Genomic DNA, 27,907 nt, shown 5'->3' with positions numbered 1-27,907 from the left:
CAACGCGAGTAACGCAACCGACGATTGCTTCCTGCTTGCTTCCGCCACATACTGCCTTCCAGTTTCTCAACTCTCAAGTTGTCAAACAATCAAGTTCCCATATAATGTATGACTGTATTTATCTTTTTTTTTTTTATTCCTGCAAATCATTTTATTTCATGTATCAATGAGAATTGAGAAATGCAGTTTGTTTTCGTCTTCTTCTATCCTACAGATTCTCTAATTCATTATATATATCATTTAATTTCTTGGTAAAATTTGAAATTGGATTTTAAAATTTAGGTCTTTACTATTTTTCATCCACAGTATGATAATTTGATTCTTTTTGTTAGTTAACTTTTCAATTTTATATTTGTTCATACTACAGGTACTCATATAGAAAAACTTTCTAGGTCCGCCTCTGTTAACCCCCCATTTGTAAACCCCTCCACCTCTCTCTCTTTCTCTCTCCAGTTCGCGTTCTATACCGTCTACAATGCTTTCTCGCTTCATCTCCAAATTTTCACACTTACAGCGTTTCCGAACCCTAATTTCATCACAAGCCCACATCTTAAGTCCGAAACCCGTATCCCGTAATCCCTCGTTTCCATTTTTCACCTTCCGTTTATCCTCCCAAACCCCCAATGTTTCGTTTTTCTCCACAAATAGAAACGGTAATGGAAACTTTGGTGACGATTCAGCAACCTCAACTTCAGATTTGTGGAAGCTAAACTCAGAAATTAATCAAGATATTGACTCTGTGTTTTCTGTAGAGTCTGGAACTTTAGAGGGCATCCATGATCAAAATGCTGAGGAAATGAAAAATGGTGATGATGGGATAGATGGTATGTTTAAAGGGGTTGAAGAAAAGGGCGGAAAGAGTGATATATTTAGAAGGGTGGAAGAGAAGATCGATGGTGGAGGCCAGGTCTGGACCACCGCGGAGGAGAATGAGCCGTGGAGTTTCGCTGCTGAGGGAAAGGATGGTGAAGATGAGGATGTGTTTGGTGTTGGAGAGGAGAAAGGAGAAATGGGGTTGAGTGGCTTTGAAAGTGTCAGGGAGGTGAGTGTAGGAAGTGAAAGGAGAACCGAAGAGAAGCAGCTCGAAGTAGAAGAGAAGGCTCTCACTGCTGTACTTAAAGGCAAGATTACTTTCCTTTTTATAACCTGTTGGAGCTCCATTCTTTCCAGGATAAAATGAAAAATATGACCGTCATCCGTCAAGCCATCATATTTGACTTTTTATCTCTTGTTGTGTAATAACTATATTTTTCATTCTTATTTTTACAATAATTTGGCTCAAACGGGGACTTAATTTGTTATTTGTACAATTCCAATATATTTGTGTCTTAATGATAATTCAGTTTGATGGCATTGCCAGTTAAGTTAGATCCAGATGTTGAATTGTTGGACTTGTTTGTTGTGTTTAATATAGAATTTTGGTGGTTTTGGTTTGGTTTTAGTGCAAAATTAGGTTCTTTTTGGAGTTAATATGCATGGATATATATATATTCCTTTGGGTAAATTTTGGAAATGCGATAAGTGGGAGGGATAGTATTTGAGCTTATAGTTTGATGATTGTTTCGTTATTGTTTATAGTGACTTTACTGTGTTGATGTACCATGTATGAAAGATATGTAGGCTTATTCATGTATCTGATATTTCTGGTTGCTTATTGAGAATTAATAGTATGCTTTGGCTAGTAGGATTCAAGACTAGTCATGACTAGGAAATAAGACTGTATGTAACTTTAATGTGGTGGATTTCACATCTGCAGACCGTTTTTCTAACATCCATTGTTTGTATTGCTTCTGTGTTTCGAAACAGTATCCTACCCAGAGCTTTTAATTGTTGGTTCATGCCCACTAGTTCTTTCCACTGCAGTAATATTGATATACCAAACATTTTCACTATTTTATTGTTTTTTGTTAGTCACAAATGGAAATCATAATTATAAATAACTTAAAGGTCAAGAGCTGAAGTTGCTTTGGAATAGGTCGTGTTGCTGTCTTGATTTTTCAGCTCAATTGCCGTTATCATCTTGCCATTATATATACCATTTAGCTTTTTATTCTTTTGATTCAACTCCTAAATTAAAACTAAGGATTTGCAATTACCACATATTTTGAGTCTGGTTCATCATACCTCTTCAGGATCCACTTAGTTCCTATTATGCTCAAGCTTTTGAAGATGGGTGATAGTTGTCTAGGTCTTGAAAATACAACACATGGATACATGCATTACTAAAACTCTATGAGAAGTTTCTTTATAATTCTACTTCTTTTATTCTCATCTCATTTGCATTTTTATGCAGAATGTTTCTCTGTAAAGCTCCATTAGAAGTTTCTTTCGTAATTCTACTCATCAGACATCCTATGATTGTGGCCTTTACACGTGAAGGTTGTTACTGAGTGAAATCTAGTTTTTCCATGTGTGTGGTGGTCGGGTGAAGGGGCAAAGTCTTAACAATTTTCTTATACAGGTCATCTATACACAATAGTATTGGAAGATAACATTTATCATCACATCACTTCTTTCAGGTCCAAATCGTGCATTTGGGGATCTTATAGCAGCATCTGGAATCACAGATGCAATGTTAGATAATTTGATTGCTTTGAAAGACTTTGAAGGCATTCAAGGACTGCCCCCTCTAAGGGATATTGAAGATCAGCGTTACGAAAAGAACACCAAAAAATCCAGTAGGGCTGAAATAGAGCGCCAGAAACAGGAGGAAGTTGCCAATTCACGTGTCAGACAAGTAGACGATAAGGGAAGGGCTTATGGAACAGGAAGGAGGAAATGCAGCATTGCACGTGTCTGGATTCAACCTGGTGAGGGTAATTTTGTAGTAAATGACAAAGAGTTTGACGTGTATTTCCCGATGCTTGATCACCGTGCTGCACTTCTTCGGCCTTTCTCTGAAACTAAAACTTTGGGTATTTGGGATGTCAATTGTACTGTTAAAGGAGGCGGCGTATCAGGTAAGCATTGATTTATATACATATATTTGATGCGTAATCAGTTTGACTGTTGAATTATAGTATTTTCCATGTAGTCTGGGATTAGATTGGGTCTAGGCTAGATCAGGAGAAAGTAAATACAAGTGGGATCATTGTGCTAGCCATGTTAAAACCGTTGTTGATCTAGTAGCCATCCAGTCTAATTCTTCCATGCAGCCCTGATTTGAAAAATTACCATACCATCAAGTTAGAGAGCTATACTGTGGACTCAATGGGCACATGAAATCAAAGCTCCAATGGTCGAAACTTAGCTCTAAATCATTAGTTTTTGCTATTTCACTCAGATTGGAAACTGCAGTCTTGAATTGGAAGCTCTAAACCCAATTTTAGTTGGAAACTCCTTCACTTATATTTCCAGTTATATATCTTGATTGTATGCTTCTTGTACTGTACATTATTATATGGTAATAAAAGTTCGCATTTTCAACAGGTCAAGTTGGTGCCATCCGTTTGGGCATCAGCAGGGCATTGCAAAACTGGGAACCAGGCTTGCGTCCTCCTCTCAGAGACGGTATGACTTGTTGGATCATATACTTATTTTTTCTCAATTTTTGTAAGCCAATGAAATACTTTTCTTTCCTAGATCAGGTTTTGTAGGAAATGCATGCATTATTGATATATCCAAATTTTCGCTATTACCCTTAAAGATAGTGTCCAAAACGAGTTCCAGTGCTAACATATCGATCTCGTTCTCAATCATGATAGTTTGACACTTTTTAATCCGGTATATCATTTTCTTTCAGCTGGTTTTCTCACGAGGGATCCAAGAGTCGTGGAAAGGAAAAAGCCTGGTAAAGCCAAAGCAAGAAAGAGCTTCCAATGGGTCAAGCGTTAATGGAGGGTCATGCGTTCTTATTCTGATGCTGTCAGCTATCCATGGACACAAATGTTTTGCTTCCTGGCAATGAGATTGATATCTCTTCAGGTCATCTGGCATCAATAGTATAACAAAAAGTGTAGTCGAAAAGTTGCTCAACATGCAGCATTGCATGGAATATTAGATTTTTCACTGACATATTGTCTTGGACTATTCTCAATTTCCTTAGATTTTATAATTGCGGCTTCATGCACATTTATATATCGTTGTGGAGATAGAGAAGTGACTTGTAATAATGGAATAAATGTTTGGAAACCTAGTGTTAGGTTCTTTATATTAAAACTTTTAATTGGCCGTGCTGCTTGTCTCAGCGTGGTTGGACACCGAGTAGAATAGACAAGATTTTAACTTATATTTTTTGTTACTGTTGTATGATCCATCAAACCGAAAAGGTCATTATTATGTGATCGGGGACTGAAATTGGTTAGCCAATGCTTGTAGTACCCAAAAAAAGAAAATATATATTTCTATGAATTTATAGTTCATATTCTTGTAATTATTAGTGTCGGGAAGGAGGATACTATGAACTCAATTTATCTCAGTTTTCTCTTTAAAATTGTTGATCGAAGCTTATTCTTATCATTGAAGATTCAGATTTAAGATGCTAATCTACTTGTTCGGTAATCGGGTTCAAACGTTAGAGATCTCAGCTCTACATTTTTTGAAGGTCAAACGAAACATTTGCAGTAATGAATTTTGAATCTTGCAACGTATACAGTGAATTACATAATGTCACGAGGCATACTAACATTTATCAATTTAAAATACAATCAACTTTTTCATCAAATCCTTTCCCTCCACGTCATATTATGTAATTTATTATGTATATTTTTTTATGTATCGGTAGAAAATGAGGAATATGATGGACATAACTTTTGGACGCTCAAGACAACAACTGATGCTAGTATATCGGCCAAGCCGTTTACATTGTGGGAAACAAAGTCAACATCCAACAATAACGAACAAAGATCAGAGAACAACTGCATAAGGGAAAAACGAAAATTAAATGTGGAAATTATATCCACATAGTTATTAAGTTTTCAATTCAAAAATAAGGTTGAAAGAATTTTTATTCAAAAATCAAATGAAAATTATCTTTTAGATATTAATAACAATATTATAAAATTATATTTATCTACAAACCCACCCACAAATCCCACTGCAGCCTTTTCTATTTTTCATCCCAATTTTACGCCCAACCCAAATCATTTCTCTCCATCTTCTATCTTTATCCCTCTCTATACCACCCACCATCTTTATTGTGACGCCGATCTACCCCTCTTGTAGCAGCACTGTGCTACCATAGTGGCGCAACACAATCGCTACACCGATCTGGTCCTCTTGCAGCGGTACCTTGTGATCGTCGCACGGCGCAGCAGTGCCTCGCTGCACACAGTAAGCGTTGCTACAAGCGTGCAGGCTGCAGCAGCGATCGCACGACTTGTAGCGACGTTGTGATTGTGGACTGCAGTCTGCTATGGATTTGATAAGGTGGTAACAGTGATGCAATGATGGTGGCAGCAGCGGGTTTGGGAATTTTTTTGGTGGGTATAGTGTAATGGAGATGGTGGTTGTGATCTTTGGTACAGGAGGTGGTGCTGTTGCTTCTGCTAGCCGTGACGTTGATGGTAAGATGGTGGTAGTGGTGCGGGTGGCGGTGACGATGATAGTGGTGGTGGTGGTGTTGGTGTTGGTGTTGACATTAACACTGGCGGTGGTTTTGTAGTTGAAAATAGTAGTTTGTTGGTCGTGGGGTGGGGTTGGTTTTGAAGTTGATAAATGGTAGTTTGTTGTAGTGCCTATGGCGCTAGAAGCATGCTACGACGATGGTGTTGTCGGGCGACAGAGTTGACGGAGGTGCGAATGGAGGCAATAGTATTGGCGGTGGTCACAAACTATTTGGGTGATTGGGACCAATAAATAATATGTGACCTAAAATTTTCTTAATAACTCGATAATTTTTTACTGTGTAATAAATTGTGATATATAAAATTTGTAATTTGTGATCGATAAATAAATTGGGACCTCTAATTTTTTTGATTTGTGATCGATGAGCAATTTGTGAACTATGAAAATTTTGATCTATGACCGTGAAATAAATTATGATCTATAAAATTTTTGATTTGTAATCGAAAAATAATTTATGACCAATTATTATGATAACTGTGTTCAAATTATATAGAATTGTGACGTTAATATATTTAATTTATAAAATATGTTTTTAATTAATTATTTCACAAATAAAATTTAATTAATATCTTATTTTTGAAGTTTTAAACTTTGTATTTTAGTTTTGAAATGAGTGATACTTAATCTCCCACACATTAAATTTTCCCAAATTAAATTAGAGGCATTGGACCACTAGTAAAGAATAACTCTGAGCGATTTGATCATCCGCATGGACCTGTCCGTAGTGAAAGTAATTAAAGAGGTTTTTGCATGTGCCCCCCAAAAAATCCAGGGCCACATTTGCCCTAGACAAGTGAATGAGGATTGTTATTTCAATGATACTTACTATTTAATTTGTCTAAGAATTAATTCTCGCATTCAAGAAATAGAACACAAAAGGCTAATTAGTAAGGTATGACGATGATGGCTACCATTTATTATTCAAAATATTTTATATTTAAAAAGTAAATTCAAAAGTATCAATCAAATACGAGGAACAAAATTGACCATGAATAATTTGAAAAAAAAAAAGGATCATTGTTGAGTATGGAGATTAGGGTCAGCATGGGCTAGATTTGGTTGGTTTTTTTTATCAACTTTAACCCAACCTAACATTGTCGGTTTGATCTAAAAAATCAACCCAACCCAACCCAATTCAATTATTAGTTTATACAATCCAAATCGATTAAGCTTTGATTGATTCGGGTTGGATTGGTCGGTTTGGGCCCATTTCAAGTTAGACCAATTATTTTTTGTTAAATTTGAATAATTTTTAAAGTTTAATATCACTTGAAAATCTCCGTTACTTTTAATCTATATAAGAAATTCTTTCTGAAAATTAATTTATAAATAAATTTGAAACTAGGGAGTATTTTCGTTTTATAATTTCTTTGAAATTTATTAATTTTATTATAACGCCCTTAATCTTTAGTTTATCGTCAAATTATTCTGCATCTATACATAGGCCCTTGTCTGGCTGTGCCTTTTCACCAAATTTTCAACCAAAATAGAGCCGTTGGTCCAAGCTACGGGTCCAACCTCACACACAAGCGGTCAAAAGTTGTGGGCTGCAACAGTAGGAAAATTACTGCCAATGGTCACTTTTTTGCTTTTAATTTCTCCCAGACAAGCCCATAGTATTCATACCTATCAACTTATATAAAAAAAGAGGACGTTTGTAACATAAGTGCTCTTGGGTGGGGTAGGCCATTCCATCAAATCTTTGAGAAGGAGCCAAATCTCGTATTTGATGGTTGGTGTGGCGAAGAGCTGGAGGCTCTGCAAGACCCACTTGTCTTCCAACTCCTGATCCTATTACCGGCTTTGTTGACTTACATAATTTTTCTTTGCTTTGTCTTAGTCCATTCTATTTTTCGGCGAGTTTGTTGACAGTCAACATGGAACATATAATACATTCTAGATTCTTCTCGTCTCCACTATTATATCTATTTAGATTTTTCCATTCTATTAAATCTTTTACTTTATTGGATTGGGTTTTAATCCATAACTCGAGACCCAACCCAACCCAAACCAATTTCAAATTTAATTTTTCAATTCAACCCAATCCAATTGAACTTAGAAATCAATCCAAATTGATTTATTTGGGTTGAATTGGCCGATTTGAACGGCTAGGATTGACTTTAGCCTAGTCCTAGTCTAGATAGCCTTCTATTTTATTTGCACTACTACTACATCTTCAAGGAAATGACGGTTAACATGGAACATATAATACATTCTAGATTCTTCTTGTCTCCACTATTATATCTATTTAGATTTTTCCATTCTAGGTATTAAATCTTTTACTTCATTGGATTGGGTTTTAATCCATAACCCGAGACCCAACCCAAACCAATTTCAAATTTAATTTTTCAATTCAACCCAACCCAATTGAACTTAGAAACCAATCCAAATTGATTTATTTGGGTTGAATTGGCCGATTTGAACGGCTAGGATTGACTTTAGCCTAGTCCTAGTCTAGATAGCCTTCTATTTTATTTGCACTACTACTACATCTTCAAGGAAATACTCACCGCAAGAAAATTCCACAAATTTCCTATACTATCTTTCCCAAAATTTTTTAAAAGAAAAAGAAAATGGATTATTGCTTTTACTTAGTTTTTAGGCTCCATACATCTAGAGGCCCAAGGCTACTGACCGGGCCTGAAAGAAAATAAGGACAACTTACAAAAATACTTTTAAAATTAAGGGTCTATTAAAAAGCATTTGAAAAAATTTTTGAAAGTAAAAAAATCTTCCGTAAAACTAAAAAAGTGACACAATGTTACTTTTTTTTTTTTTTTTTTTATTATAAAAGTCATGCCTCATTTTAAAAATTTAGTGTTACTTTTTTATTAAAAAATGATATACAATGTCACTTTTATTAAAAAGTGATGTTGGTCAATAAAAAAAGTCAAAAAGGCGATTGAAAAAGTGACAAATACAAAAAAAAAAAATAATAATAAAAATTTAAAAAAAAGTGACAAATGCTAAAAAAATGACAAAAATTCAAAAAAGTAACAGAAAATTATAAAAAAAAAGTGATGAATTTGAAAAAAGTGACACAAAATAAAAAGGTTACACATTTAAAAAAAAAAAAAAGTGACACAAAATAAAAAAGTAACAAATAAGCAAAAAGTGACAATATTAAGAAAATGACAAAAATTAAAAAAAGTGACACAAGAAAAGAAAAAATTAAAAAAGCGGCACAAACTCAAAACTGACAAATGCTCAAAAAGTGATAAAATATCAATTAAAACATTAAAATCAAATCAATAAAATGACTAAATTTTTATTTAATTCCGTTATTATCTTGTGCGGAGAATATAACGTGACCTTTCCTTTAAATCAACACTTTTGAAGGACTATTAAATCTCAATCCTACAAAAAGGAAAGGAAAGTGACACTCAAAAAAATAATATAATAATAATAACAAACACTAAAAAAAGTGACAAAATACCAATTAAAACCTATGTTTGTTTCTAAAAAACGAGACAGAAATTTTAAAAAATTAACAAACAATAAAAAAAGTGATAAAAATTTCGAAAAAGTGACAAAAAAACAACAACCAAAACCCATGTTTGCCACTCAAAAATACGATAAAAATCTTAAAAATGTGACAAACACCCAAAAAAGTGACAAAAATTCAAAAAAAGTGATAGAACACCAATCACAACATATATTTGTCACTCAAAAAACATGACATAATTTTTTTAAGAAGTAACCAATAATAAAAGCGACTGAAATGGAAGGGACTTTCCACAATTATAAGTGCTATCGAAAACTTTGACAATTGATGTATACAACCCACCTTAACAATAAAACAATTCTAAAATAACAGTAACAAACCCATAAGAAAAATTATCAAAGTTAGCACTAGAGTTAATTCCAATTGTGCAAAATGCCGAATCTGATCAAGGGTGAAACCGACCAAGCCTCTTTAGGATAATCAAAATCACAGGCCATGTGCCTTAACATCCTCCTCTACTCTCCACTACATACATCTTAAATCACTCGGGAAAATCCTATCAAATTGAACAAATATTAACACATGAATTCCAATAATTCTCAAACAAAATAAATAAGAGTGCGTTTGATTGTCTATATTTTCCACCCAAAATTCTACTTTTGTGCCGTTTGATTGCCATTTTTTCCATGAAAAATATTCTCACTTTTGGTCACGTGACCAAATTTTCCTCAAAATCAAGAAAAATATTTTCTTTAGGAAGAGTATGATTTTATTTTCCATGGAATTCACTTTCTCTTTCTCTTTCTTATTTATCCACTCTCTCTCATTAACCGACCAATAAAAAATGGACAAGTATAATATTTTCTATGTTAAAAATTAAATCAATCAAATACATTTAATTGACAATTTTCATACAAATAAATTTTAGACAATTGAATTACCTAAGATTTATTTTCTTTCCATGCAAATTTCATACTTGCAATCAAATGCACCCTAAGTAGTACTCCAAAACTTTACCCTCTACTTGTAATTTTATTGCATGAACGGTAAAAACTTAGAGAATGCCTATTAAAAAGTATTTACTATTTACTTTGATCCACATGTCTCACCATTTCGAAAAGTAAAGGCCTCACGAAAAATGGGGACATCGACTGCGGTGGTGGATGGCTTTCGAAAGCGGAGGCTGGTGGTTGCGGGCTGTGGCCGAGAGGGTGCGAAAGGGTGGTGGTAAGAAAGAGAGACAGGAGGCTAAGCAATGGAATAGAAGAAAAGCACCAGAAGAAGGCCATCCTAGCTCAATGAAATTGTAAATAATAAGAAAAATAAGGGAAAAAGCTGAAGCAGCCATTGGAGGTGGAGGAGAGGTTGAAAATTACTGGACAGAGATTAGGGAAATTGTGGGGAAGAGAAAAAACGTCGAACCACTTCCTTATTAAGGAACAGAATAGAACATCATGCATCAATAGAAATATTCTTAAATGAGTACAGTATATTCACAAATAGAAAATTACAAATGTTAAGGAAGTTTTGTCCATTTCATGATTAAAAGGAAAGTCAAAACATTTTTATTTTTCTTTTTTGGTGATTGAGAAATTTTGTCTCCTTGGATTTATGACTTGACTCTTTAGCTCAATGAATTTTCTCCCATTTTTCATGAGTATTTACTATTTAGTTTGTTCAAAGTAATTTAGCCCCTATTTGATGCCCATTTTTCATAAGTATTTACTATTTACTCTTTTTTCATATTTGCATAATTGGATGTTGTTCAAATTTGCCAAATTGGCCAATAAACTTCGTAAGGATGCTTCCATAATTTATGTAAAAGCCATACGACATCATGTCTTTAAATGTAAATTCCAATTGAGACATTTTATAGAAAATCAAAGGGAAAGAGAGCACCATTTAATTCTGGAGCTAATCTAAAATTTAATGACAATTTTTTTTATCCATCAATACTCAAACTCATCATAATCTTGCCCAAACCTGTTTCAAATATAAATGAACGAAAAAACTACTAAAATTCAAAGTTCAACCTCAAAAATAAAGGTTATTCAAAATTACCTTCAAGTTCACGAGTGTAGTTCTTCAAGTTTGAATTTCCTTCTATAGTTCTATACTCCCAGATTTTCTCTTTGATGACTTTGATTCATGATATTCATTTACCTACTTTGACCATAGATAAAAATCGACCAAATATCCGCAAAAATTTGTCAAATTCAAGCTTTTACAGAGCAAGAAAAGATTTTTGCTCAAAATTCGCCCCAAAATCACCCAATCGTCCAAATGGGAAACTTTTGTTAAAACTACAAAGATGCAATAGCATTAAATTGGTGGGTAAGATTTTCTCTCTACAAGAATATTGGAGTCGAAGTCGGAGTCGGGAATATTTCTCGAGAGTTTTCTAATTCAAGGATTCCCCCTTCTAATTTTGGTTTTTGTTGTGGGTGTTAAGGTTTTGAACATAATTAATACGGTAATAGTAGTTTAAGTTAATTTTAAGATATTAATCAAGTACTGATACTGTACCTAATTTTCCTGGAGAACAATTAGTGAAAGTCTTGTGCTTAACATTCGTGCTGCAGCAGGCATAAGAATGGCTTTTAAAATATCTTAACTTTTCAAGATCAGGTACGTTGAATTCCAAATGTTTGAGTAGCATACGATTAAAGCAATGATGAGAATATGGACTGAAGTTGTGAATTATTCCAACATTGCACGGTTATAGCTTTGATGTCAAATTGGTTTATAGGTATTACATAGTGCACCGTAGTGTTCCTAAATTGGATGTGACAATGCATTTCAGTAAGTGGTACATGAACAATGCAACTGTCAAGGATAAGCAAAAATCTTTCGATTTGCTTTGTGAAGATCAGATTCTTGGTGCTATTGTACAATAAGAATTTGGGTCATCGAATCTTTTTGCTTACCTTCATGCAGTGGCGGATTTAGTACGAGGGCAATGGAGTCAGTTGCCCCACATTAAATATCATATTCAAGATTTTTCACAAGATTTTCAAAAAATTCCTTATCGATTTTGCCTTTCAATTAACATTTTTGTTCTTCAAGATCTTGCTTCCACGACTTTAGTTATAAAAATTTGCCTCCACAATTCTATAATTCTAGCCCCATCCCTGCCCTCATGATAGCCAAGATTGTCCCATGAACATGCTCGAAACGATGAAAATTCTAATATTTCCCAATTATCCGCAAGGAGATTTCGTGACCACAATTATTCTTTATTTTTCTGCTTGCAACCTTCGAGCTATTTTGTTGCCAAAGATTTATCTGCATGTATATTTGTCCATATTCAAAACTCTAATTAATCAATCGAAGATTTAAACTTGTATGCATTTTAAATTGAAAAAAAATTGGAAATATCTTGTAATCTTAAAAACAAGCACATTTTGTGTTGGGGAAATTTACACCGATTACGTGCATATTATATTCACAAAAGCATACGGGTTATTTGCGTGAAATCGAAACGTAATTTCGACTTACCGAAGTAGGATTTGAGAAGCAAAATATAAAAGTTACCGAATCTGAATGTATGGATATAGATTCATTCCTTTCGATTCTTGAATAAAAGTAAATTATTCTTTTGATCGAATCTTGCAACATAAACATGTAAACAATGTTAATCATTTCCTGAAATCAAAATATAATCAAAAGAAATCAGAAAATTGCAGGAAAAAAGATGCAAGTGATGAATTTTTGGTCGAGGCAAGTGTTTGACACTTGGTCCTTAAGATGAATTTGTCTCGCATCGGTGCTAACGGTTTTTTGACAATCATCTCCCAAGATACAGCGACTACGTCAAGCCATAGGAGCACTCCAAATGACTTCGACCTGCGAACTCGAACGGAATTCCCTCTCTACCAAGGAAATATATGAAAATGCTATGGAATTAGAAAAAAGAATTGCAAGAGAATGAATGCTCAATGCAATTGGTGTTCCCAAAACCATGTCCATAGTATTCTATTTATATATGTAGAAAGGGTGCAATATCATTTCGAAAAGTTGCAACACTTCATTTCTTTCAACTTTGGTCCACAATTTCTCATTCATCCGAAATTGGCTTCGAGATTCCAAATATACCACGACGATCTACTCGACGAGTAGAATAAGTTGGTTTATTTACTTTTGTAATTTAACCATCGGATCAAGTCTGAATATTTGGTCGAAGTTGACACATAGTCACACCTTTTCATTTTCCAATTTTTTGTTAATTATTTGAACCAATTCCTACATTTTGTATATACTATAGATGTCCATACTCTCATATTGATAAAGTATGTTGCACAAATTGCTTGATTGTCAACAATCTCACTTTTTTCTCGAAACTTTTAAAGGATTTGATTCCACAAAGGGATTTAAATTTATTCAACCAATTGTTTGAGAAGTCAAAATGTTGTTTCTTGATAAAGTTTGTTAAAGAAATAAAACAATTTTCTCTTTGAGCACCACCAATAATGATTTTACTCACCAATGATGTTTCCATGAGTACCACAAGACAAAAAAAATGGTATTTCGAACTTCTACTAATGCGATGGGTGCTGTGTAGTTCTTCCATGTAGCAAGGGTGTTCGATATGTTGGCTTATCCAATTATTTGGCAGGACGTTTTTGAGTAAATCCTTCTTCATTTAGCAAAGTTCATTGTGAGCGCTATTCGTCATAGCTACAAGGTGATTAGACTTCATAGGAGGCACAATAACAGAATTTTTAGGACCAAGATGAGATAATGTAGATTAGAAATAATTTATAAAAGGGTAAAAAGTGTGATAAATATATTTTGAAGTAGCTTAGAGTCGTTGGAGGAGTTTTAAGGGAAATGAAATATTGAACAAATGCATCGCTATGAAGTCAAAATCACAATTTTCATATTAAAACCCTCCAAATTATAATACTTAAGGGTGGGTCCAAATATATTAATGTAGAGGGTTCTACTTTCTACAAAGTTACAACAACATTTGAACTATTCTTAGCAAGTTGTCAAAATAAAGGGGTGTCTCAGGATAATTTTCTGATACTCATGGGCGAAGTGTTAAATAACTTAAATTCTAAGGCTACGTTTGCAAATTATTTTACTCTCACTTCTATAAACCCTAAACATAATTCCTTTATATATATTCCCCCTTCGACTCACCTCCCATAAGCCTAAAAAAAAAAAAACCCTAGTCTGTACACACACAAGAACACAAACTCATTCTGTAGCCGTGGTTGTAAGAACCCCAACCATAGGTGTATATATTTACATTCATGTGTTATTTATATATGAGAAATTGTGTGTTCGACTTTTTTTATTAATTTTACTTTTGCAAGGCATGGTGGCGGTGGGGGTTTTAGGGTAGGCAAGGGAGATGGAGGCGAGAGAGGTGGCAGGGGTGGTTTTGGTGGAAGAGGTAGAAGAGGAGGAGGGATGAGGGGAGGGAGCCAGGTTATAGTGGAGCCATATAGACATAAGGGCGTTTTTATTGCTAAGGAAAAAGACGATGCGCTTTGCACCAAGAATATGGTTCCTGGTGAAGCTGTTTACAACGAGAAAAGAGTCTTTGTTCAGGTTTGAACTTGATTATATGACTTCTTATTATTGTCTACTTTTATTTGTTTTACTATACTTTTGTAAGTGTTATGCCTAATTCCAATCAATTTTGGACATAAATACTTTTAATAAATAATTAATGCGATTTAATGACAGATCTATTATTTAATTAATAGACAATTAAATTAAATAATAGAGTCCATAGATTCAAATCTTCGTAATTTGTTAATCACAAGGAGTTGTGATTGTGAGATACAAAGTACATGTGGTTGAATCTTAAATCGTCTGTGGTCGTAAATAATAATGAGATACGGATATCGTTATTACGGATAGACCATCACGTGTGGCATTTCTTACTTGTTAAGCAAGTAGCTGATCTTACAAGTTAGAGTGTGATGACACTTGAATGAACACGTGGATGTTTTGTTACAGAACAAAACACTGGAGACGCACCTAAATATTCCACATGGATAACTATCTGAGTGTCAGTGGTTAATCTCTAACGATCGGTAGTGGGATGGTCCTTTGATTTGAGGTCGTCACAATATCTTATATGAGAACAGTCATACTTTGATGGTGTTGGATGTTGCTCTGTCAAGGCCGTTAATACGGCATCATTCGAGTATATCAAGAATCGTATGAAGGTTGTAAATGACCAACAGATGATTCGTCACTCTTAGATAGTAAGAGATTATGATTTGCATTTTATTCAATTAAATCGATAACGAAATTCTTGATCAAGGTGTACTCGTAAGTCGAAAAGGAGTTTTAAACTTATATTGACTTAATAGTGGAGTGAAAGATATGATCGATAATCGATATTGACACACTTCCATATCTCGTAATTGATCGGATCATACTAACGAATGGATTATAGTTTCACGGTAAACAAACGAGTTTGATTTTGTCATACCACGTGACATTTTTCGTCACATGTATTGCCCCGACACATTGCTAGATGTCAATCTGAGACGGCGAGTGTGAATTGGTGATAAATTAAAAGGGTGTTTTAATTTATCAATTTTGATTAGATCAAAATAATATTTCACGTCGTTAGGCATCGTGATCGGGAACCTGATAGGTCGCACACAAAAGAGAAATGGAAAATTATGATTTGTCAATTAATTAATTTAACAAGCATTGAGTAAATTAATTAATTGAGTTGCTTATTTATAGACCTGAATTAATTAATTTATGGACTAGATTTAATTAAATGGGTTAATTAAATATTGGATCGGGTCAGGCCAAGCCCGTTTGGACTTATATAAAGAAGTGATTAGGGTTTACAATTTGGTAGAGAATTCATTATTTTTGCTAGCACAGGAAGAAAACCCTAATCCTACAACCTTGTTCTCTTTGAGAATCACCGTTGGAGGCTGGACAATTGGACAGTTGTCGGTGGCGAATCAAAATCATTGGAATAAAGAAAAAGCAAAGGGATTTGTAGATCTAGAAAAATGTATGATTTTTATCACAATTTTTAGCTAAACACAAAGATGAATTTTGCTGGGAATCGAAAATTGTTTTATTCTTTGCCGCGCATGTTAAGTAGATTCCCAACAACTTTCTGATGTGGTTTTATCAGTTTGATCACTGAAGATGTGATTTTAATTGAATATTTGCATATGGTTTTTAGAAAATATGTTATAATAGGTTATTGCTTTTATTTGAAGCATATTGTTATTTCTAAACGTCTGAGAAATCAATATCTCTGGCTAATGACTGCATTTTAATACAAACTGTTCTACCCCTATTGTCTATTGAATTGTGAAATCACAGAAATGTCTTTCTCTTGAGCATGTTTGACTGGGCATAAGTTTACTTGATAATAAATAAATGAATTAGTTTTAAAATAAGCATGCATTTATTAGTCAAAATTGTAACTTGTGTTATTTCAATGTGAGAAAAAAGTAAATATGTTATGCAAATAGTTTACTTTTTTTTAAGCATAGCCAAACATGCTCTAGGTGCCGAATAAGGCGGCTTCATTTACATGGTTTTGACTCGGTGCAGCCTGCTATCCACCTCCCTATTCAAAGAGTGATTATTTTTCATGAGTTTAGCTTTTTTAGTTGTTTGTTGTTGATATGTGTATTTTATTGTAATGGTCAAAATGAAGACGGAACGAAGGTTAAATACAGAGTATGAAATCCTTTTTGCTCCAAATTGGCGGCTGCCATTCTTGGTAGAGTAGATGACAATTGGATTGCAAGTTTGTGAGCCATACTATTCCAATACTAGGTTTGATAAGATGCATTTTTTATTATTAATGTTGATGCATTTTGTATACCCAATAATATTTTCTGTGCAATTCATTTTGTTGGAGACGACTTATAAAAAGGGTTATGTAAGGGTTGGCTTTTGATATATTTGTTTGACCAATTTTAACCCGCAAGAGCGTGATCAAAACACAATTTATATGAATGAAAATTTGGACAGAGTTTTGGTATAAAGATTACGCAAAACAAAGATTAAGAAGGAGTAGAAATAGAGAATAATCCAAGGCGAGACGTTATCTTTTTCCTTAAGACAAATTGCCCCACTACGGTGCTCACGCTAAATGACGTTTGTCTCCTAAGATACAATGGATTTACAACTTGTGGTAGCAGCACTTCAAACCACAAGAAACCGACGATCTTTTGGCAGAATTTTCCCTCTACAAAAAAAATATGCCCTTGTTTGGTACTCATTTTTGGAGCCAAAAATGCATTTTTTTCGTCACATCAGCACACAATTTTTGACTTCTACACTCTAATGGGGGACCCGCGATATGATGTTTAAAATGCATTTTCATCTAAAAAATGTGAACCAAACGGACTCTATATGAAATGCTATGGAATTAGAAAGGAGAGAATTGCAAGAGGAGAATGAATGCTCAATGCAATTGGTGTACCCAAAATCATGTCCATAGAGTTCTATTTATAGATATAGAAAAGGTGCAAATGAAGTAGTGTAGACCAAAACATGCATCATTTCAAAAAAAAGTTGAAACACTTGGCCAAAACCTGCACCTTTCAAAAAGTTGCAACACTTCATTTCTTCCAACTTTGGTCCGCAATTTCTCATTCATCCAAAATTGGTTTCGATATTTCAAATATGCCACGACGATCTACTCGACGAGTAGAATAAATTGGTCTATTTATTTTTATAATTTGACCATCGGATCAAATCTGAATATTTGGTTAAAATTGACACGTAGTCACACCTTTTCATTTTCCACTTTTACACACCTTTTCATTTTCTAATTTTTGGTTAATAATTTGAACCAATTCCTATAATCCCCCACATGAATGGAAATTCGGTTACACATATGCAAATGCGATGATATGATACAATGTAGAGAGGGTGCGAAAAAATACTGCATTAGGGATGGTGGCTTCTGGCCTTGAACCTCCCTTAGTGAAATACTATCGGACTTACTCGGCTAATTGGTAAACCATAGGTCTTGAGCCTCTCAGCCTTTGGTGTAAGTTAAGACAACAATACTCATACAAATATCTTCCCTATTCTGTACTTAGTTCTCATGACTTGGTTCATTTTGGCCCTGAACCCTTCTTGGTTTCATAAGTGTTTAGAGAATTCAAACTTTAAATAATTCTTATCGAAGCGGCCCCACTTCACACTTACATAGGCGACCTCCTATTAAGAGTATTCTGTCCTATTCCACTTGACTTAATCAAGATATAGGAATCATTAAAAGATAATCTTAGCCTCTATTCACATTGCAGAAAGCACTTTAGTATCATAGGAATGAGTTAGGAATTCTAATTTCCTAAGTGTTTCATGGAATTTTCACAACTTAGTTGTTTCTTTGAATCAAGATCTTGGGATCTCCAGTCAACAAGGTAAGGTTAATATTGTAAAAACTCTTACGTAGTAGGCTTTAATCCCATTCCTCTCGATAGGCAATGCACTTGATCTCTAGGCAAATTTTTCGTAAGTGGATTTACAATATTCTCCTTTGATTTCACATAATCTATGGAGATAACGTCATTTGAGATCAATTGCTTAATGGTGTTGTGTCTACGACGAATATGTCTAGACTTACCATTATACATGCTACTTCGAGCCGTTCCAATTGCTGATTGACTATCACAATGTATACTTATCGCAGGTACTGGCTTAGGCCAACATGGAACATCTTCTAAGAAATTTCGAAGCCATTCTGCTTCTTCTCCAGCTTTGTCCAAAGCAATAAACTCAGATTTCATCGTTGATCGAGCTATGCACGTTTGCTTTGTTGATTTCCATGATACAGCAGCTCTACCAATAGTGAATACATAACCACTAGTGGACTTGGAATCCTTCATATCAGATATCCAATTCACATTACAATATCCTTCTAGTACCGCAGGATATTTTGTGAAGTGTAATTCATAGGTTAAGATATACTTCAAGTACCTTAGAACCCTCGTCAAAGCCTTCCAATGATCACGGTTTGGATTACTTGTAAATCTACTAAGTTTATTCATCGCAAAAGCAATATCCGGTCGAGTGCAGTTTGTAATATACATAAGACTGCCAATTACTTGTGAATACCTTAGTTGTGATATGCTTTCTCTCGTATTCTTGACTAAGTGCATACTCGGATCAAGAGGAGTTCTCTCAGGACTTTCCTCAAACACGTTAAACTTCTTAAGTACTTTTTCTATGTAGCGAGATTGTAAAAGTACAATTTCATCCTGCGTTCTAGAGATTTTAATACTTAGGATTACATCAGCCACACCCATATCTTTCATATCGAAATACTTTGTTAGCATCTTTTTGGTGTTAAGCAACATTTCGTGACTATTGCCCTTTATTAACATATCGTCCACATATAGACATACAATTACATAGGCATACGGTATATATTTAATATATACACATTTGTCACATTCGTTGATCTTGAATCCATTTGACAACATTATTTTGTCAAACTTTTGGTGCCATTGTTTAGGAGCCTGTTTTAATCCATACAAGGACTTAACAAGTTTATACACTTTGTGTTTTTGGTTAGGAGAAACGAATCCTTCAGGTTGCTCCATGTAAATCTCCTCTTCTAACTCACCGTTTAGGAATGCTGTTTTTATATCCATTTGATGAATCTCAAGATTTTATATTGTTGCAATTGCAATTAACAACTTTATGGACGTGCTTTTAGTCACGGGTGAGTAGGTATCAAAGAAATCAAGTCCTTCTTTTTTCCTATTTCCTTTAGCAACCAATCTAGCCTTATATTTATCAATGGATCCTCAGTTTTCAATTTCTTTTTGAATATCCATTTGCATTCTAAAGGCTTGTTATCGGGAGGTAAATCAACCAACTCCCATGTATGATTTTGTATTATTGAATCTATCTCATTATTGATAGTTTCTTTCCAATGCGGTGCTTCCGGTGTAGACATTGTTTCATCGAAAGTCTTTGGATCATCTTCTACCATATATGTTAGAAAATCAGGGTCAAATGTCTTGGAAGTCCTAGCCCTTTTACTACGCCTTGATTTTTCCTCATTTGAAGTTCCATTGGTAGTTTTATATGTTTTCTTGTTAGAACTCATATTTTTCTTATCTTTGCAAGGAAAAATATTTTCAAAGAATGTCGCATTCCTTGATTCAATTATGGTCCCTTCGTGTACGTCTTGTATTTCGAATTTGTGTACAAGAAATCGATATGTGCTACTATTATTGGCGTATCCAATAAATATGCAATCTATCGTTTTAGGATCGATTTTCACTTGTTTAGACTTAGGTACCTCAACCTTAGCCAAATACCCCCACACTTTCAAGTATTGGTAGGATGGAGGATGACCTTTCCATAGTTCATATGGTGTCTCTTCCATTTTCTTAAGAGGTATTTTATTAAGAAGAGTATTTGCTGTTAAAATAGCCTTTCCCCACATGTTCTGTGGTAAACTTAGTGATGGCAATGGGTTGAGCCGAGCAGGCTCGACCCTTTAACCCACGAGCTCGTTGCTCGGGGCCGAGCCAAGCCCACGAGCCGCTCGCGAGCTCATATTTTTTTTTTTGCACATTTTTTTAAAAATTTTCATATTTTTGGACGACCCCACGAGCTCGGCTCGTGGGCACAAAGCCATGAGCGGCTCGTGGGATCGAGCCCCCTGCTCGGCTAGGGCTCGTCATTTGACGAGCCCGAGAAATGACGAGCCCGAGCCGCCCACGAGCTGAGTTTTAACGAGCCGAGCGGCCTAGCCGACGAGCCGCTTAGCCCATTTGTCATCCCTAGGTAAACCTGAACTTATTAACATGGCATTCATCATTTCTTTAAGTGTTCGATTTTTGCGTTCTGCAACACCATTTGATTGAGGAGAGTAAGGTGCCGTTGTTCGATGAACAATTCCATGTTTAGAACAAAAGTCTTCAAACGGTGTCCCATATTCGCCTCCTCTATCACTACGAATATTTTTATTTGTTTTTCAAGTTGTGTGTCAACTTCAGCCTTATAGGTTTTGAATGTATCTAAGACTTCGTCTTTACTTCTCAAAAGAAAGACATAGCAAAACTTTGTACAATCATCAATAAATGTCACAAAGTATTTATTTTCACCTCGAGTTTGTACAAATTTTAGATCGCATATATCGCTATGGATCAATTCAAGAGGGGTTGTATTCTTTTGTATTGAATGGAACGGTGATTTAGCCAATTTTGCTTCAACATATAATTCACATTTATGATTATGATTGATTTTATGCGCCAGAACTAAACTTTGATTCATTAATTTGCGGAACGATTTGTAATTCACATGTCCTAATCGACTATGCCACAAACATGAATGCTCAAGCAAGTAAACGAAATTTATAGTTTTATTCATAACGACTTGCTTCGGTACAATTGTAAGAACGTTCAACTTGAACATTCCATCACACATGTATCATTTTCCTACATACATCTCATTCTTAGACAATACAAATTTATCGGATACAAATACAAGTTTAAAACCATTCTTGCTAAGTAGAGACCTGGACACTAAATTCTTTCTTATATTCGGCACATGTAGGACATTGTTGAGGACGAGTTCTTTCCCGGATGTCATCTTCAAAGTGACTTTACCTTGTCCTTCAACTTTAGAACTTGCAGAATTTCCCATGTATAGTTGTTTCCCATTCAATTTTTTGATAGATGGAGAACATCCCCTTGTCCGCACACACATGGCGGGTAGTGCCGGTGTCAATCCACCATTCTCTAGTATTTCCAATCATGTTGCATTCGGACACTACTGCAGATAAACTCATTTTTTGCAATCCATCGGATAGAGTGTTATTTCCAACCATGTGAGCTTGAGCATTCTTCTTTAGCTTTCGACATTCACTTGAACGATGTCCAGCCTTGCCACAGTTGTAACAATTTCCTTTGAACTTCTTAGCCTTCTTGGAATTGTCTCTTCGCAGTGCATAATTAGGAGCCTTTCATTTCTTGTTTGTTGCCTTTGGTTCCATTTCAACAAAATTTGCACCATCTTGATCAACCGGCCTTCTTTCGGTTTTTCAATTGTCCTCTTCAATCCTCAAACGCACAATTAATCCTTCCAAATTCATTTCTTTGTATTTGTGCTTGAGGTAATTTTTGAAATCTCTCCATATAGGAGGGAATTTTTCAATAATGGTAGCCACTTGGAATGATTAACTCAATTCCATTTTCTCGGTGTAGATGTCGTGCAATAAGACTTGAATCTCTTGCACTTGGTTAATTACGATTTTGGAATCCACCATCTTGTAGTCCAAAAATTTGCCAACAATGAACTTCTTTGTTCCGGCATCCTCGGTCTTGTACTTTGTCTCCAAAGAATCCCATAGTTCCTTGACTGATTCCTTTGAACTGTACACCCCATATAGTGTATTATCCAATGCGTTTAGGATATAGTTCTTGCATAGGAAGTCCGAGTGTTTCCATGCATCCAAAGCAATAATCAATTCACGATTATTTTCCCCTTCTTGTACAGCCGGTGCAATTTCCTTTAGAAATTTAGCCAAATTAAGAGTGGTGAGATAAAACAATATCTTTTGTTGCCACCTCTTGAAATCTACTCTTGCAAATTTTTTCGACTTTTCCCCATGTGGGATAGTAGTATTATGCAACGGTATGGCCACGGGTGGTACCACATTATTGGAACCATTTTGACTTGACGAAATCCCGATGATAGTCATTTCTGTTACACAAACAGAAATTCAACAAAATGTTGATAATATCGGTGGAGGAATAGTACACAAAGTACTATTCAACAAAGTAATGTTTGTTCACAACCAACCACAAAGACACAAAATTTGTCTTAAGATTGTTGGAGACGACTTATAAAAAGGGCTATGTAAGGGTTAGTTTTTGATATATTTGTTTGACCAGTTTTAACACGCAAGAGCTTGATCAAAACACAATTTATATGAATGGAAATTTGGACAGAGTTTTGGTATAAAGATTATGCAAAACAAGGATTAAGAAGGAGTAGAAATAGAGAATAATCCAAGACGAGACGTTATCTCTTTCCTTAAGACACATTGACCTGCTACGGCGCTCACGGTAAATGACACTTGTCTCCCAAGATACAATGGATTCACAACTTATGGTAGCAGCACTTCAAACCACAAGAAACCGACGAATTTTTGACAGAATTTCCCCTCTACAAAGGAAATGTATGAAATGCTATGGAATTAGAAATGAGAGAATTGCAAGAGGAGAATGAATGCGCAATGCAATTGGTGTATCCAAAACCATGTCTATAGGGTTCTATTTATAGATGTAGAAAGGGTGCAAATGAAGTAGTGTGGACCAAAACATGCATCATTTCAAAAAAAAGTTGCAACACAATTGGCCAAAACCTGCACCTTTCGAAAAGTTGCAACACTTCATTTCTTCCAACTTTGGTCCGCAATTTCTTATTCATCCGGAATTGGTTTCGAGATTCTAAATATACCACGACGATCTACTCGACAAGTAGAATAAATTGGCCTATTTACTTTTGTGATTTGACGATTGGATCAAGTCCGAATAATTGGTCGAAGTTGACACGTAGTCACATCTTTTCATTTTTCACTTTTACACACCTTTTCATTTTTCACTTTTTGGTTAATAATTTGAACCAATTCCTACACATTTTGTGATCTGTTTATTGGATAAGAAACCTAGTGCTCGTGTCCTTTATCTTGAAGCTGCTTCAGGAACAACTGTTTTTCACGTATCTGATCTTGTTGGCCCTGTAAGTAATTGTCCTTGTATGGCCTATATCAAGTTTTCATAAATTCCATGAAGTGGTGCTTATTATATTTTGTTTGTAATTTTCATTATTGGCAGAATGGAGTGGTGTATGCAGTGGAATTTCTCTCACAGAAGTGGTAGGGATTTGGTGAACATGGTGGAGAAGCGGACTAATTTTATTCCCATCATTGAAGATGCACGACACCCATCAAAGTACAGAATGCTTGTTGGCATGGTGGACGTGATATTTTCTGATGTTGCTCAGCCCGATCAAGTTTGCATTTCGTGTAGCTTGTGATCTTTTGAAAGAAAATACTGAAAATTTTCAGTTTAAGCTTATCCTTCCTTTGCGTTTGTTTACGTGTACACGACCAAGTTTAAGCTTCTCGTTCATATGAGATGAGATAATACAACTTAAGATATTGGGGGTGCTAAGGGGATAGTGATCTTGTTATTCTTGGATGAGCTTGTGGAATATGTTCTTGATTTGTTCTCCTCTCTCCTTTGCAGGCAAGAATTTTAGAACTTAATGCCTCGTACCTCTTGAAAGCCAGAGGCCATTTTATGATATCAATTAAGGTGTGTGTTATTGATTGCTAGTCTGCATATAGCTTGTAGTTTAAGGATGATCATGGCCATTTTCAGTTGCAATTGCCTGGTTCCTTTTACCTTTCATTGTTTTAATTAGCGAAAAACTTAACTTCATTTTTCCTAAGTAATTGAGTTTTATATAATATTCCTCATGTTGCATCCGCTCCCCAGGTCAGTGCATTGATTAGTGTCACTTGTCCAATTTTGATTATTTGATTAATTTATTAATATTAAACGAACAATATTTTCTATTAGCCCGTGATAGATCTGTAGGGCTCATTTATTCTTTAAGCCATTCTGTAGTATTAAAAGTAGACTAAACATGTCTTTATAAAAATATTGAATGTTTTGTTATCTGAAAATATTTTTCTTTTCCATCTTCTTAGGCAAACTGCATAGATTCGACAGTTCCTGCAGAGGCTGTATTTGCCCAGGAAGTGCAAAAGTTGCAAGCAGAACAGTTCAAACCCACCGAGCAGGTTACTCTCGAGCCTTTTGTACGAGACCACGCTTGTGTTGTTAGGGCCTACTCAGTCCCAAAGTAACAAAAGGCTGCTGCCTCTGTTCTCTCAACCCCTAGGACTTGGATTGTGTTGTGAAATCTCTACCTTATTTAATCGTTTTATAATATGTAAACATTATATGTGGAGACTAAAGGCAAATTTCGTTGCATAAACTTGCTAGTTGCTTTCTATTTGGATCTGTAATGGAGGTGACGGTCTCTCAGTCATCAAGATCTATTCATTTTGGAACCTGAGGGCCAGGATAACACGAAATCATGTGCATTTGGATTTAACAAAAACTTTATCATCACAAGTAACATTGACCCTTATTTCAGATTCTTCACCATCAGATCAGACCTTGTCCGTCAAGCTTGATTTTCTATTTATTGTTGCATCATATAAGGGCTCGAGCTCGTAACAAGGCTTATAGTAGAATTTCAAATCTTAATAATATTACTTTTTCAGCTCAGTTTCACCAATTTTTTTCTCCGTTGTTGAAGCAAAGAAACGAGCTCATTCAATATCAACAGCAAGAGTTTCCACAATACAATTAGGACGCTTATATTTGCAAATGGTATTGTGGAAACTGTTTTGCTAGGCCATGTGTGGCGCCATTTGCATCACGTTGGATTAAATTGACACGGAGATCTGGACAAGAGGTCCAACGAACTACTAATGTAGCTTAGGATCATACCTTCTGGCACATGAAAGTTAGGTCTTGCACTGCGGCCACTACATTACAACATGATTCAAGGCAACATCATGTTCAATAGCGAATCTGATCCCTCCTAAAATTGCTGCACATTTGCCTATATGATTTGCGAGATTTTCCCATGATCGGATTTGGAGAAGGCAGCTATTATTTCTCTATTTCTGTTACAACAAATTCCAATACCATTGAAGTCATGTCCCTTTGCAGCAACATCAACACTCATTTTCAGCATTTTCCCCTACAGAGGCTGCCATTTTTCGTTTACTGTACCAGCAACAGAAGTTGAATCTTGTGGTTTGAAAATTGAAATACATATTAATCTTGCTGCCTTTGTACTCTCTGTCAAAAAGTTAAGTGGATTTGTGAAAAATACTTACTGTTTCTGGATGGGATCATTTCAAATAGGCTTTCTTTCTTACCAGCCAGCAATTACACAGCATTCATGCTATTGAACTAACCTACTATGCCAAAGATGCAGTGCCAGGAGATGAGCTGGAGGGAAAAGATTAAATACTAACTGTATTTTAAACTGTTCAATGATAGAGTGATATGACATTATAAATTATCATATTGATGTACATATAGCAATATTCTACCCTATTAAAGGGAAGTCCACCATTTCAGAGGATTTGAGCATGTTTGGGAGGTCGAGTTTCTCAATAACCGTGCCAAATGGTATCCTGACTTTACCGAGTCAATTTCTTTCCACTCGAAATGCCCCATCGATAATTCTTTTATTTCTGTTGTTCCACTGGACAGTGAAACATTTCAAATGATAATTTATTTTAGAGGAAATTGCAGAGGTAAATTTTTCCCAAGATATTTACAAAAATGTCACTTTTTTTTTTAAACATTATAAGAATGTCAATTTAAGACATATTTGCCCCTGAAAATAATTTTAAATTCCATACATGTCCTAATTAAATGAGATTGACCCAATGGAAGAAATTGTACAAAAATCTTGCCAATGTCAAGGATGAAAAGTTGGAAAAAAAGAGATGAATTTTATTTCTCTCATTCAAACAACCCTCATTCAAACAACTCTAACTCTCTCACTCTCTCCCTCATTTCTCTCATTACGGGCTTCAATCCAAGAGAGAAATTTTTTTTTTTTTAACTCAACTTTTGTAATATTTTCATCTGTAAAGGGTTTATGAGATGAGAAAAAATGGAGCTTTTGCGGGTTTAAAATAAGAGCTGGGGCTTGGATTTGAAAGAGGTAAAAATCCTTTTAATATCCTGTAATTTTTTTGGACATTTTGAATAATCTTTGGCTGTGTTATGGTTAGAAATGTTTTTCCCCTACTTTCTACAATTTCATAACATAAATTTTAATTTTCTCTTTTGTATACATCTTCTATTAGTGATGCATTTATGCACACGTTACATGTTACACGTAACAACACTAATGTTGATGAACAAAATTATCTAGGGTTCTAGTTTAATATTTATCCTCTTCATTTGCTTTCAAAGTCCATTTTCAAGTATTTTGGATGTTTCAATGTTGAGTGAAAATCTGGATTGACACTTGACATATCTTTTGTTTCAATGTTTTTGGTACTTGTATGATATGGAAATAACATTACTATCACTTGGAATTCTTTTGTTGTGGGAGGTACTTGTATTTGGGTTGAACTCTTGTTAGACAGTTGACAGCATACCTGTAGTTTTAATGTTTTGTTATGCTCGAATATGGAGTGAAGTAATTTTCAATAATACCTACTTGCTTAGAGGTGAAAAGTAGATTTCCCGATAGTTAATTTGTCGACAGTTCACTAATGTAGAGAAATGTCATTGCACCTAATCGACAGTTAGCCTCAATAATTCTCGACAGATGAAATAGTTGACAGATGAACTGTCGAGAACGACAGGTCAGTCTTTCCCTTCGCTCAGTTCCACAAGTCAAATTTAGGTTCATTCTAACATTGCACAAGTGTTTTGCATGAACATATTTGAAATGCTATGATCTCATGATTTTTGATTGATTTGTCCGTATGTGGTTAGATTTTTTCCATCTGAACATCTTACATGTGACTGATTTGTCCATATGTGGGTATATTTTTGTGATTCACGTTTTTATTTGTATAACGATGCCACCACCGTCGCGATTCATTCTTCATAATTTTCGGATCACATGCAATTCAAATATATTTTTGTGGAAGTTGCTTGTTTGAAAAATATGGATGAATTCAGATTACGATAGATTGCATGAATCAATTGAGTGATATTATATATTGTGATAGGATTGTTTTTGCACACAAGGTGAACGTTATTGCATTTCTTCACATTGTTTTCTACGTACTTTATCTCGAAATACTAATTTTACCAATGTATGATGACATATGAGCAGATTCATACTCATGAC

The 27,907-nt window shown here is 34.9% G+C and overlaps 1 protein-coding gene and 1 pseudogene across 1 annotated transcript; both read left to right on the top strand.

Annotated features, from left to right (window-relative positions):
- Positions 1-397: 397 nt before the first annotated feature.
- On the top strand, positions 398-4,228 carry LOC111388727 (28S ribosomal protein S9, mitochondrial-like). The gene is made up of 4 exons (XM_023013516.1): positions 398-1,121; positions 2,520-2,960; positions 3,430-3,510; positions 3,743-4,228. The coding sequence occupies exons 1-4, from the start codon at positions 476-478 to the stop codon at positions 3,832-3,834; spliced, it is 1,260 nt and encodes a 419-aa protein (XP_022869284.1). The 5' UTR covers positions 398-475; the 3' UTR covers positions 3,835-4,228.
- Positions 4,229-14,428: 10,200 nt separating this feature from the next.
- On the top strand, positions 14,429-24,901 carry LOC111388732 (annotated as a pseudogene).
- The last annotated feature ends 3,006 nt before the right edge of the window (positions 24,902-27,907 follow it).

The sequence above is a fragment of the Olea europaea genome, unplaced genomic scaffold, assembly GCF_002742605.1.
Source record: "Olea europaea var. sylvestris unplaced genomic scaffold, O_europaea_v1 scaffold526, whole genome shotgun sequence".
Taxonomy (NCBI): Eukaryota; Viridiplantae; Streptophyta; class Magnoliopsida; order Lamiales; family Oleaceae; genus Olea; species Olea europaea.
Note: the sequence above shows the minus strand (reverse complement) of the source record. Positions and strands in the feature narration are given on the sequence as shown.

Bases quoted from the DNA above. Each gene is read 5' to 3' on its own strand.
- LOC111388727 (XM_023013516.1), top strand. From the start codon at position 476: ATGCTTTCTCGCTTCATCTCCAAATTTTCACACTTACAGCGTTTCCGA. The intron at 1,122-2,519 runs GCAAGATTACTT...CACTTCTTTCAG, and splicing joins TCTCACTGCTGTACTTAAAG to GTCCAAATCGTGCATTTGGG. The intron at 3,511-3,742 runs GTATGACTTGTT...ATTTTCTTTCAG, and splicing joins GCGTCCTCCTCTCAGAGACG to CTGGTTTTCTCACGAGGGAT.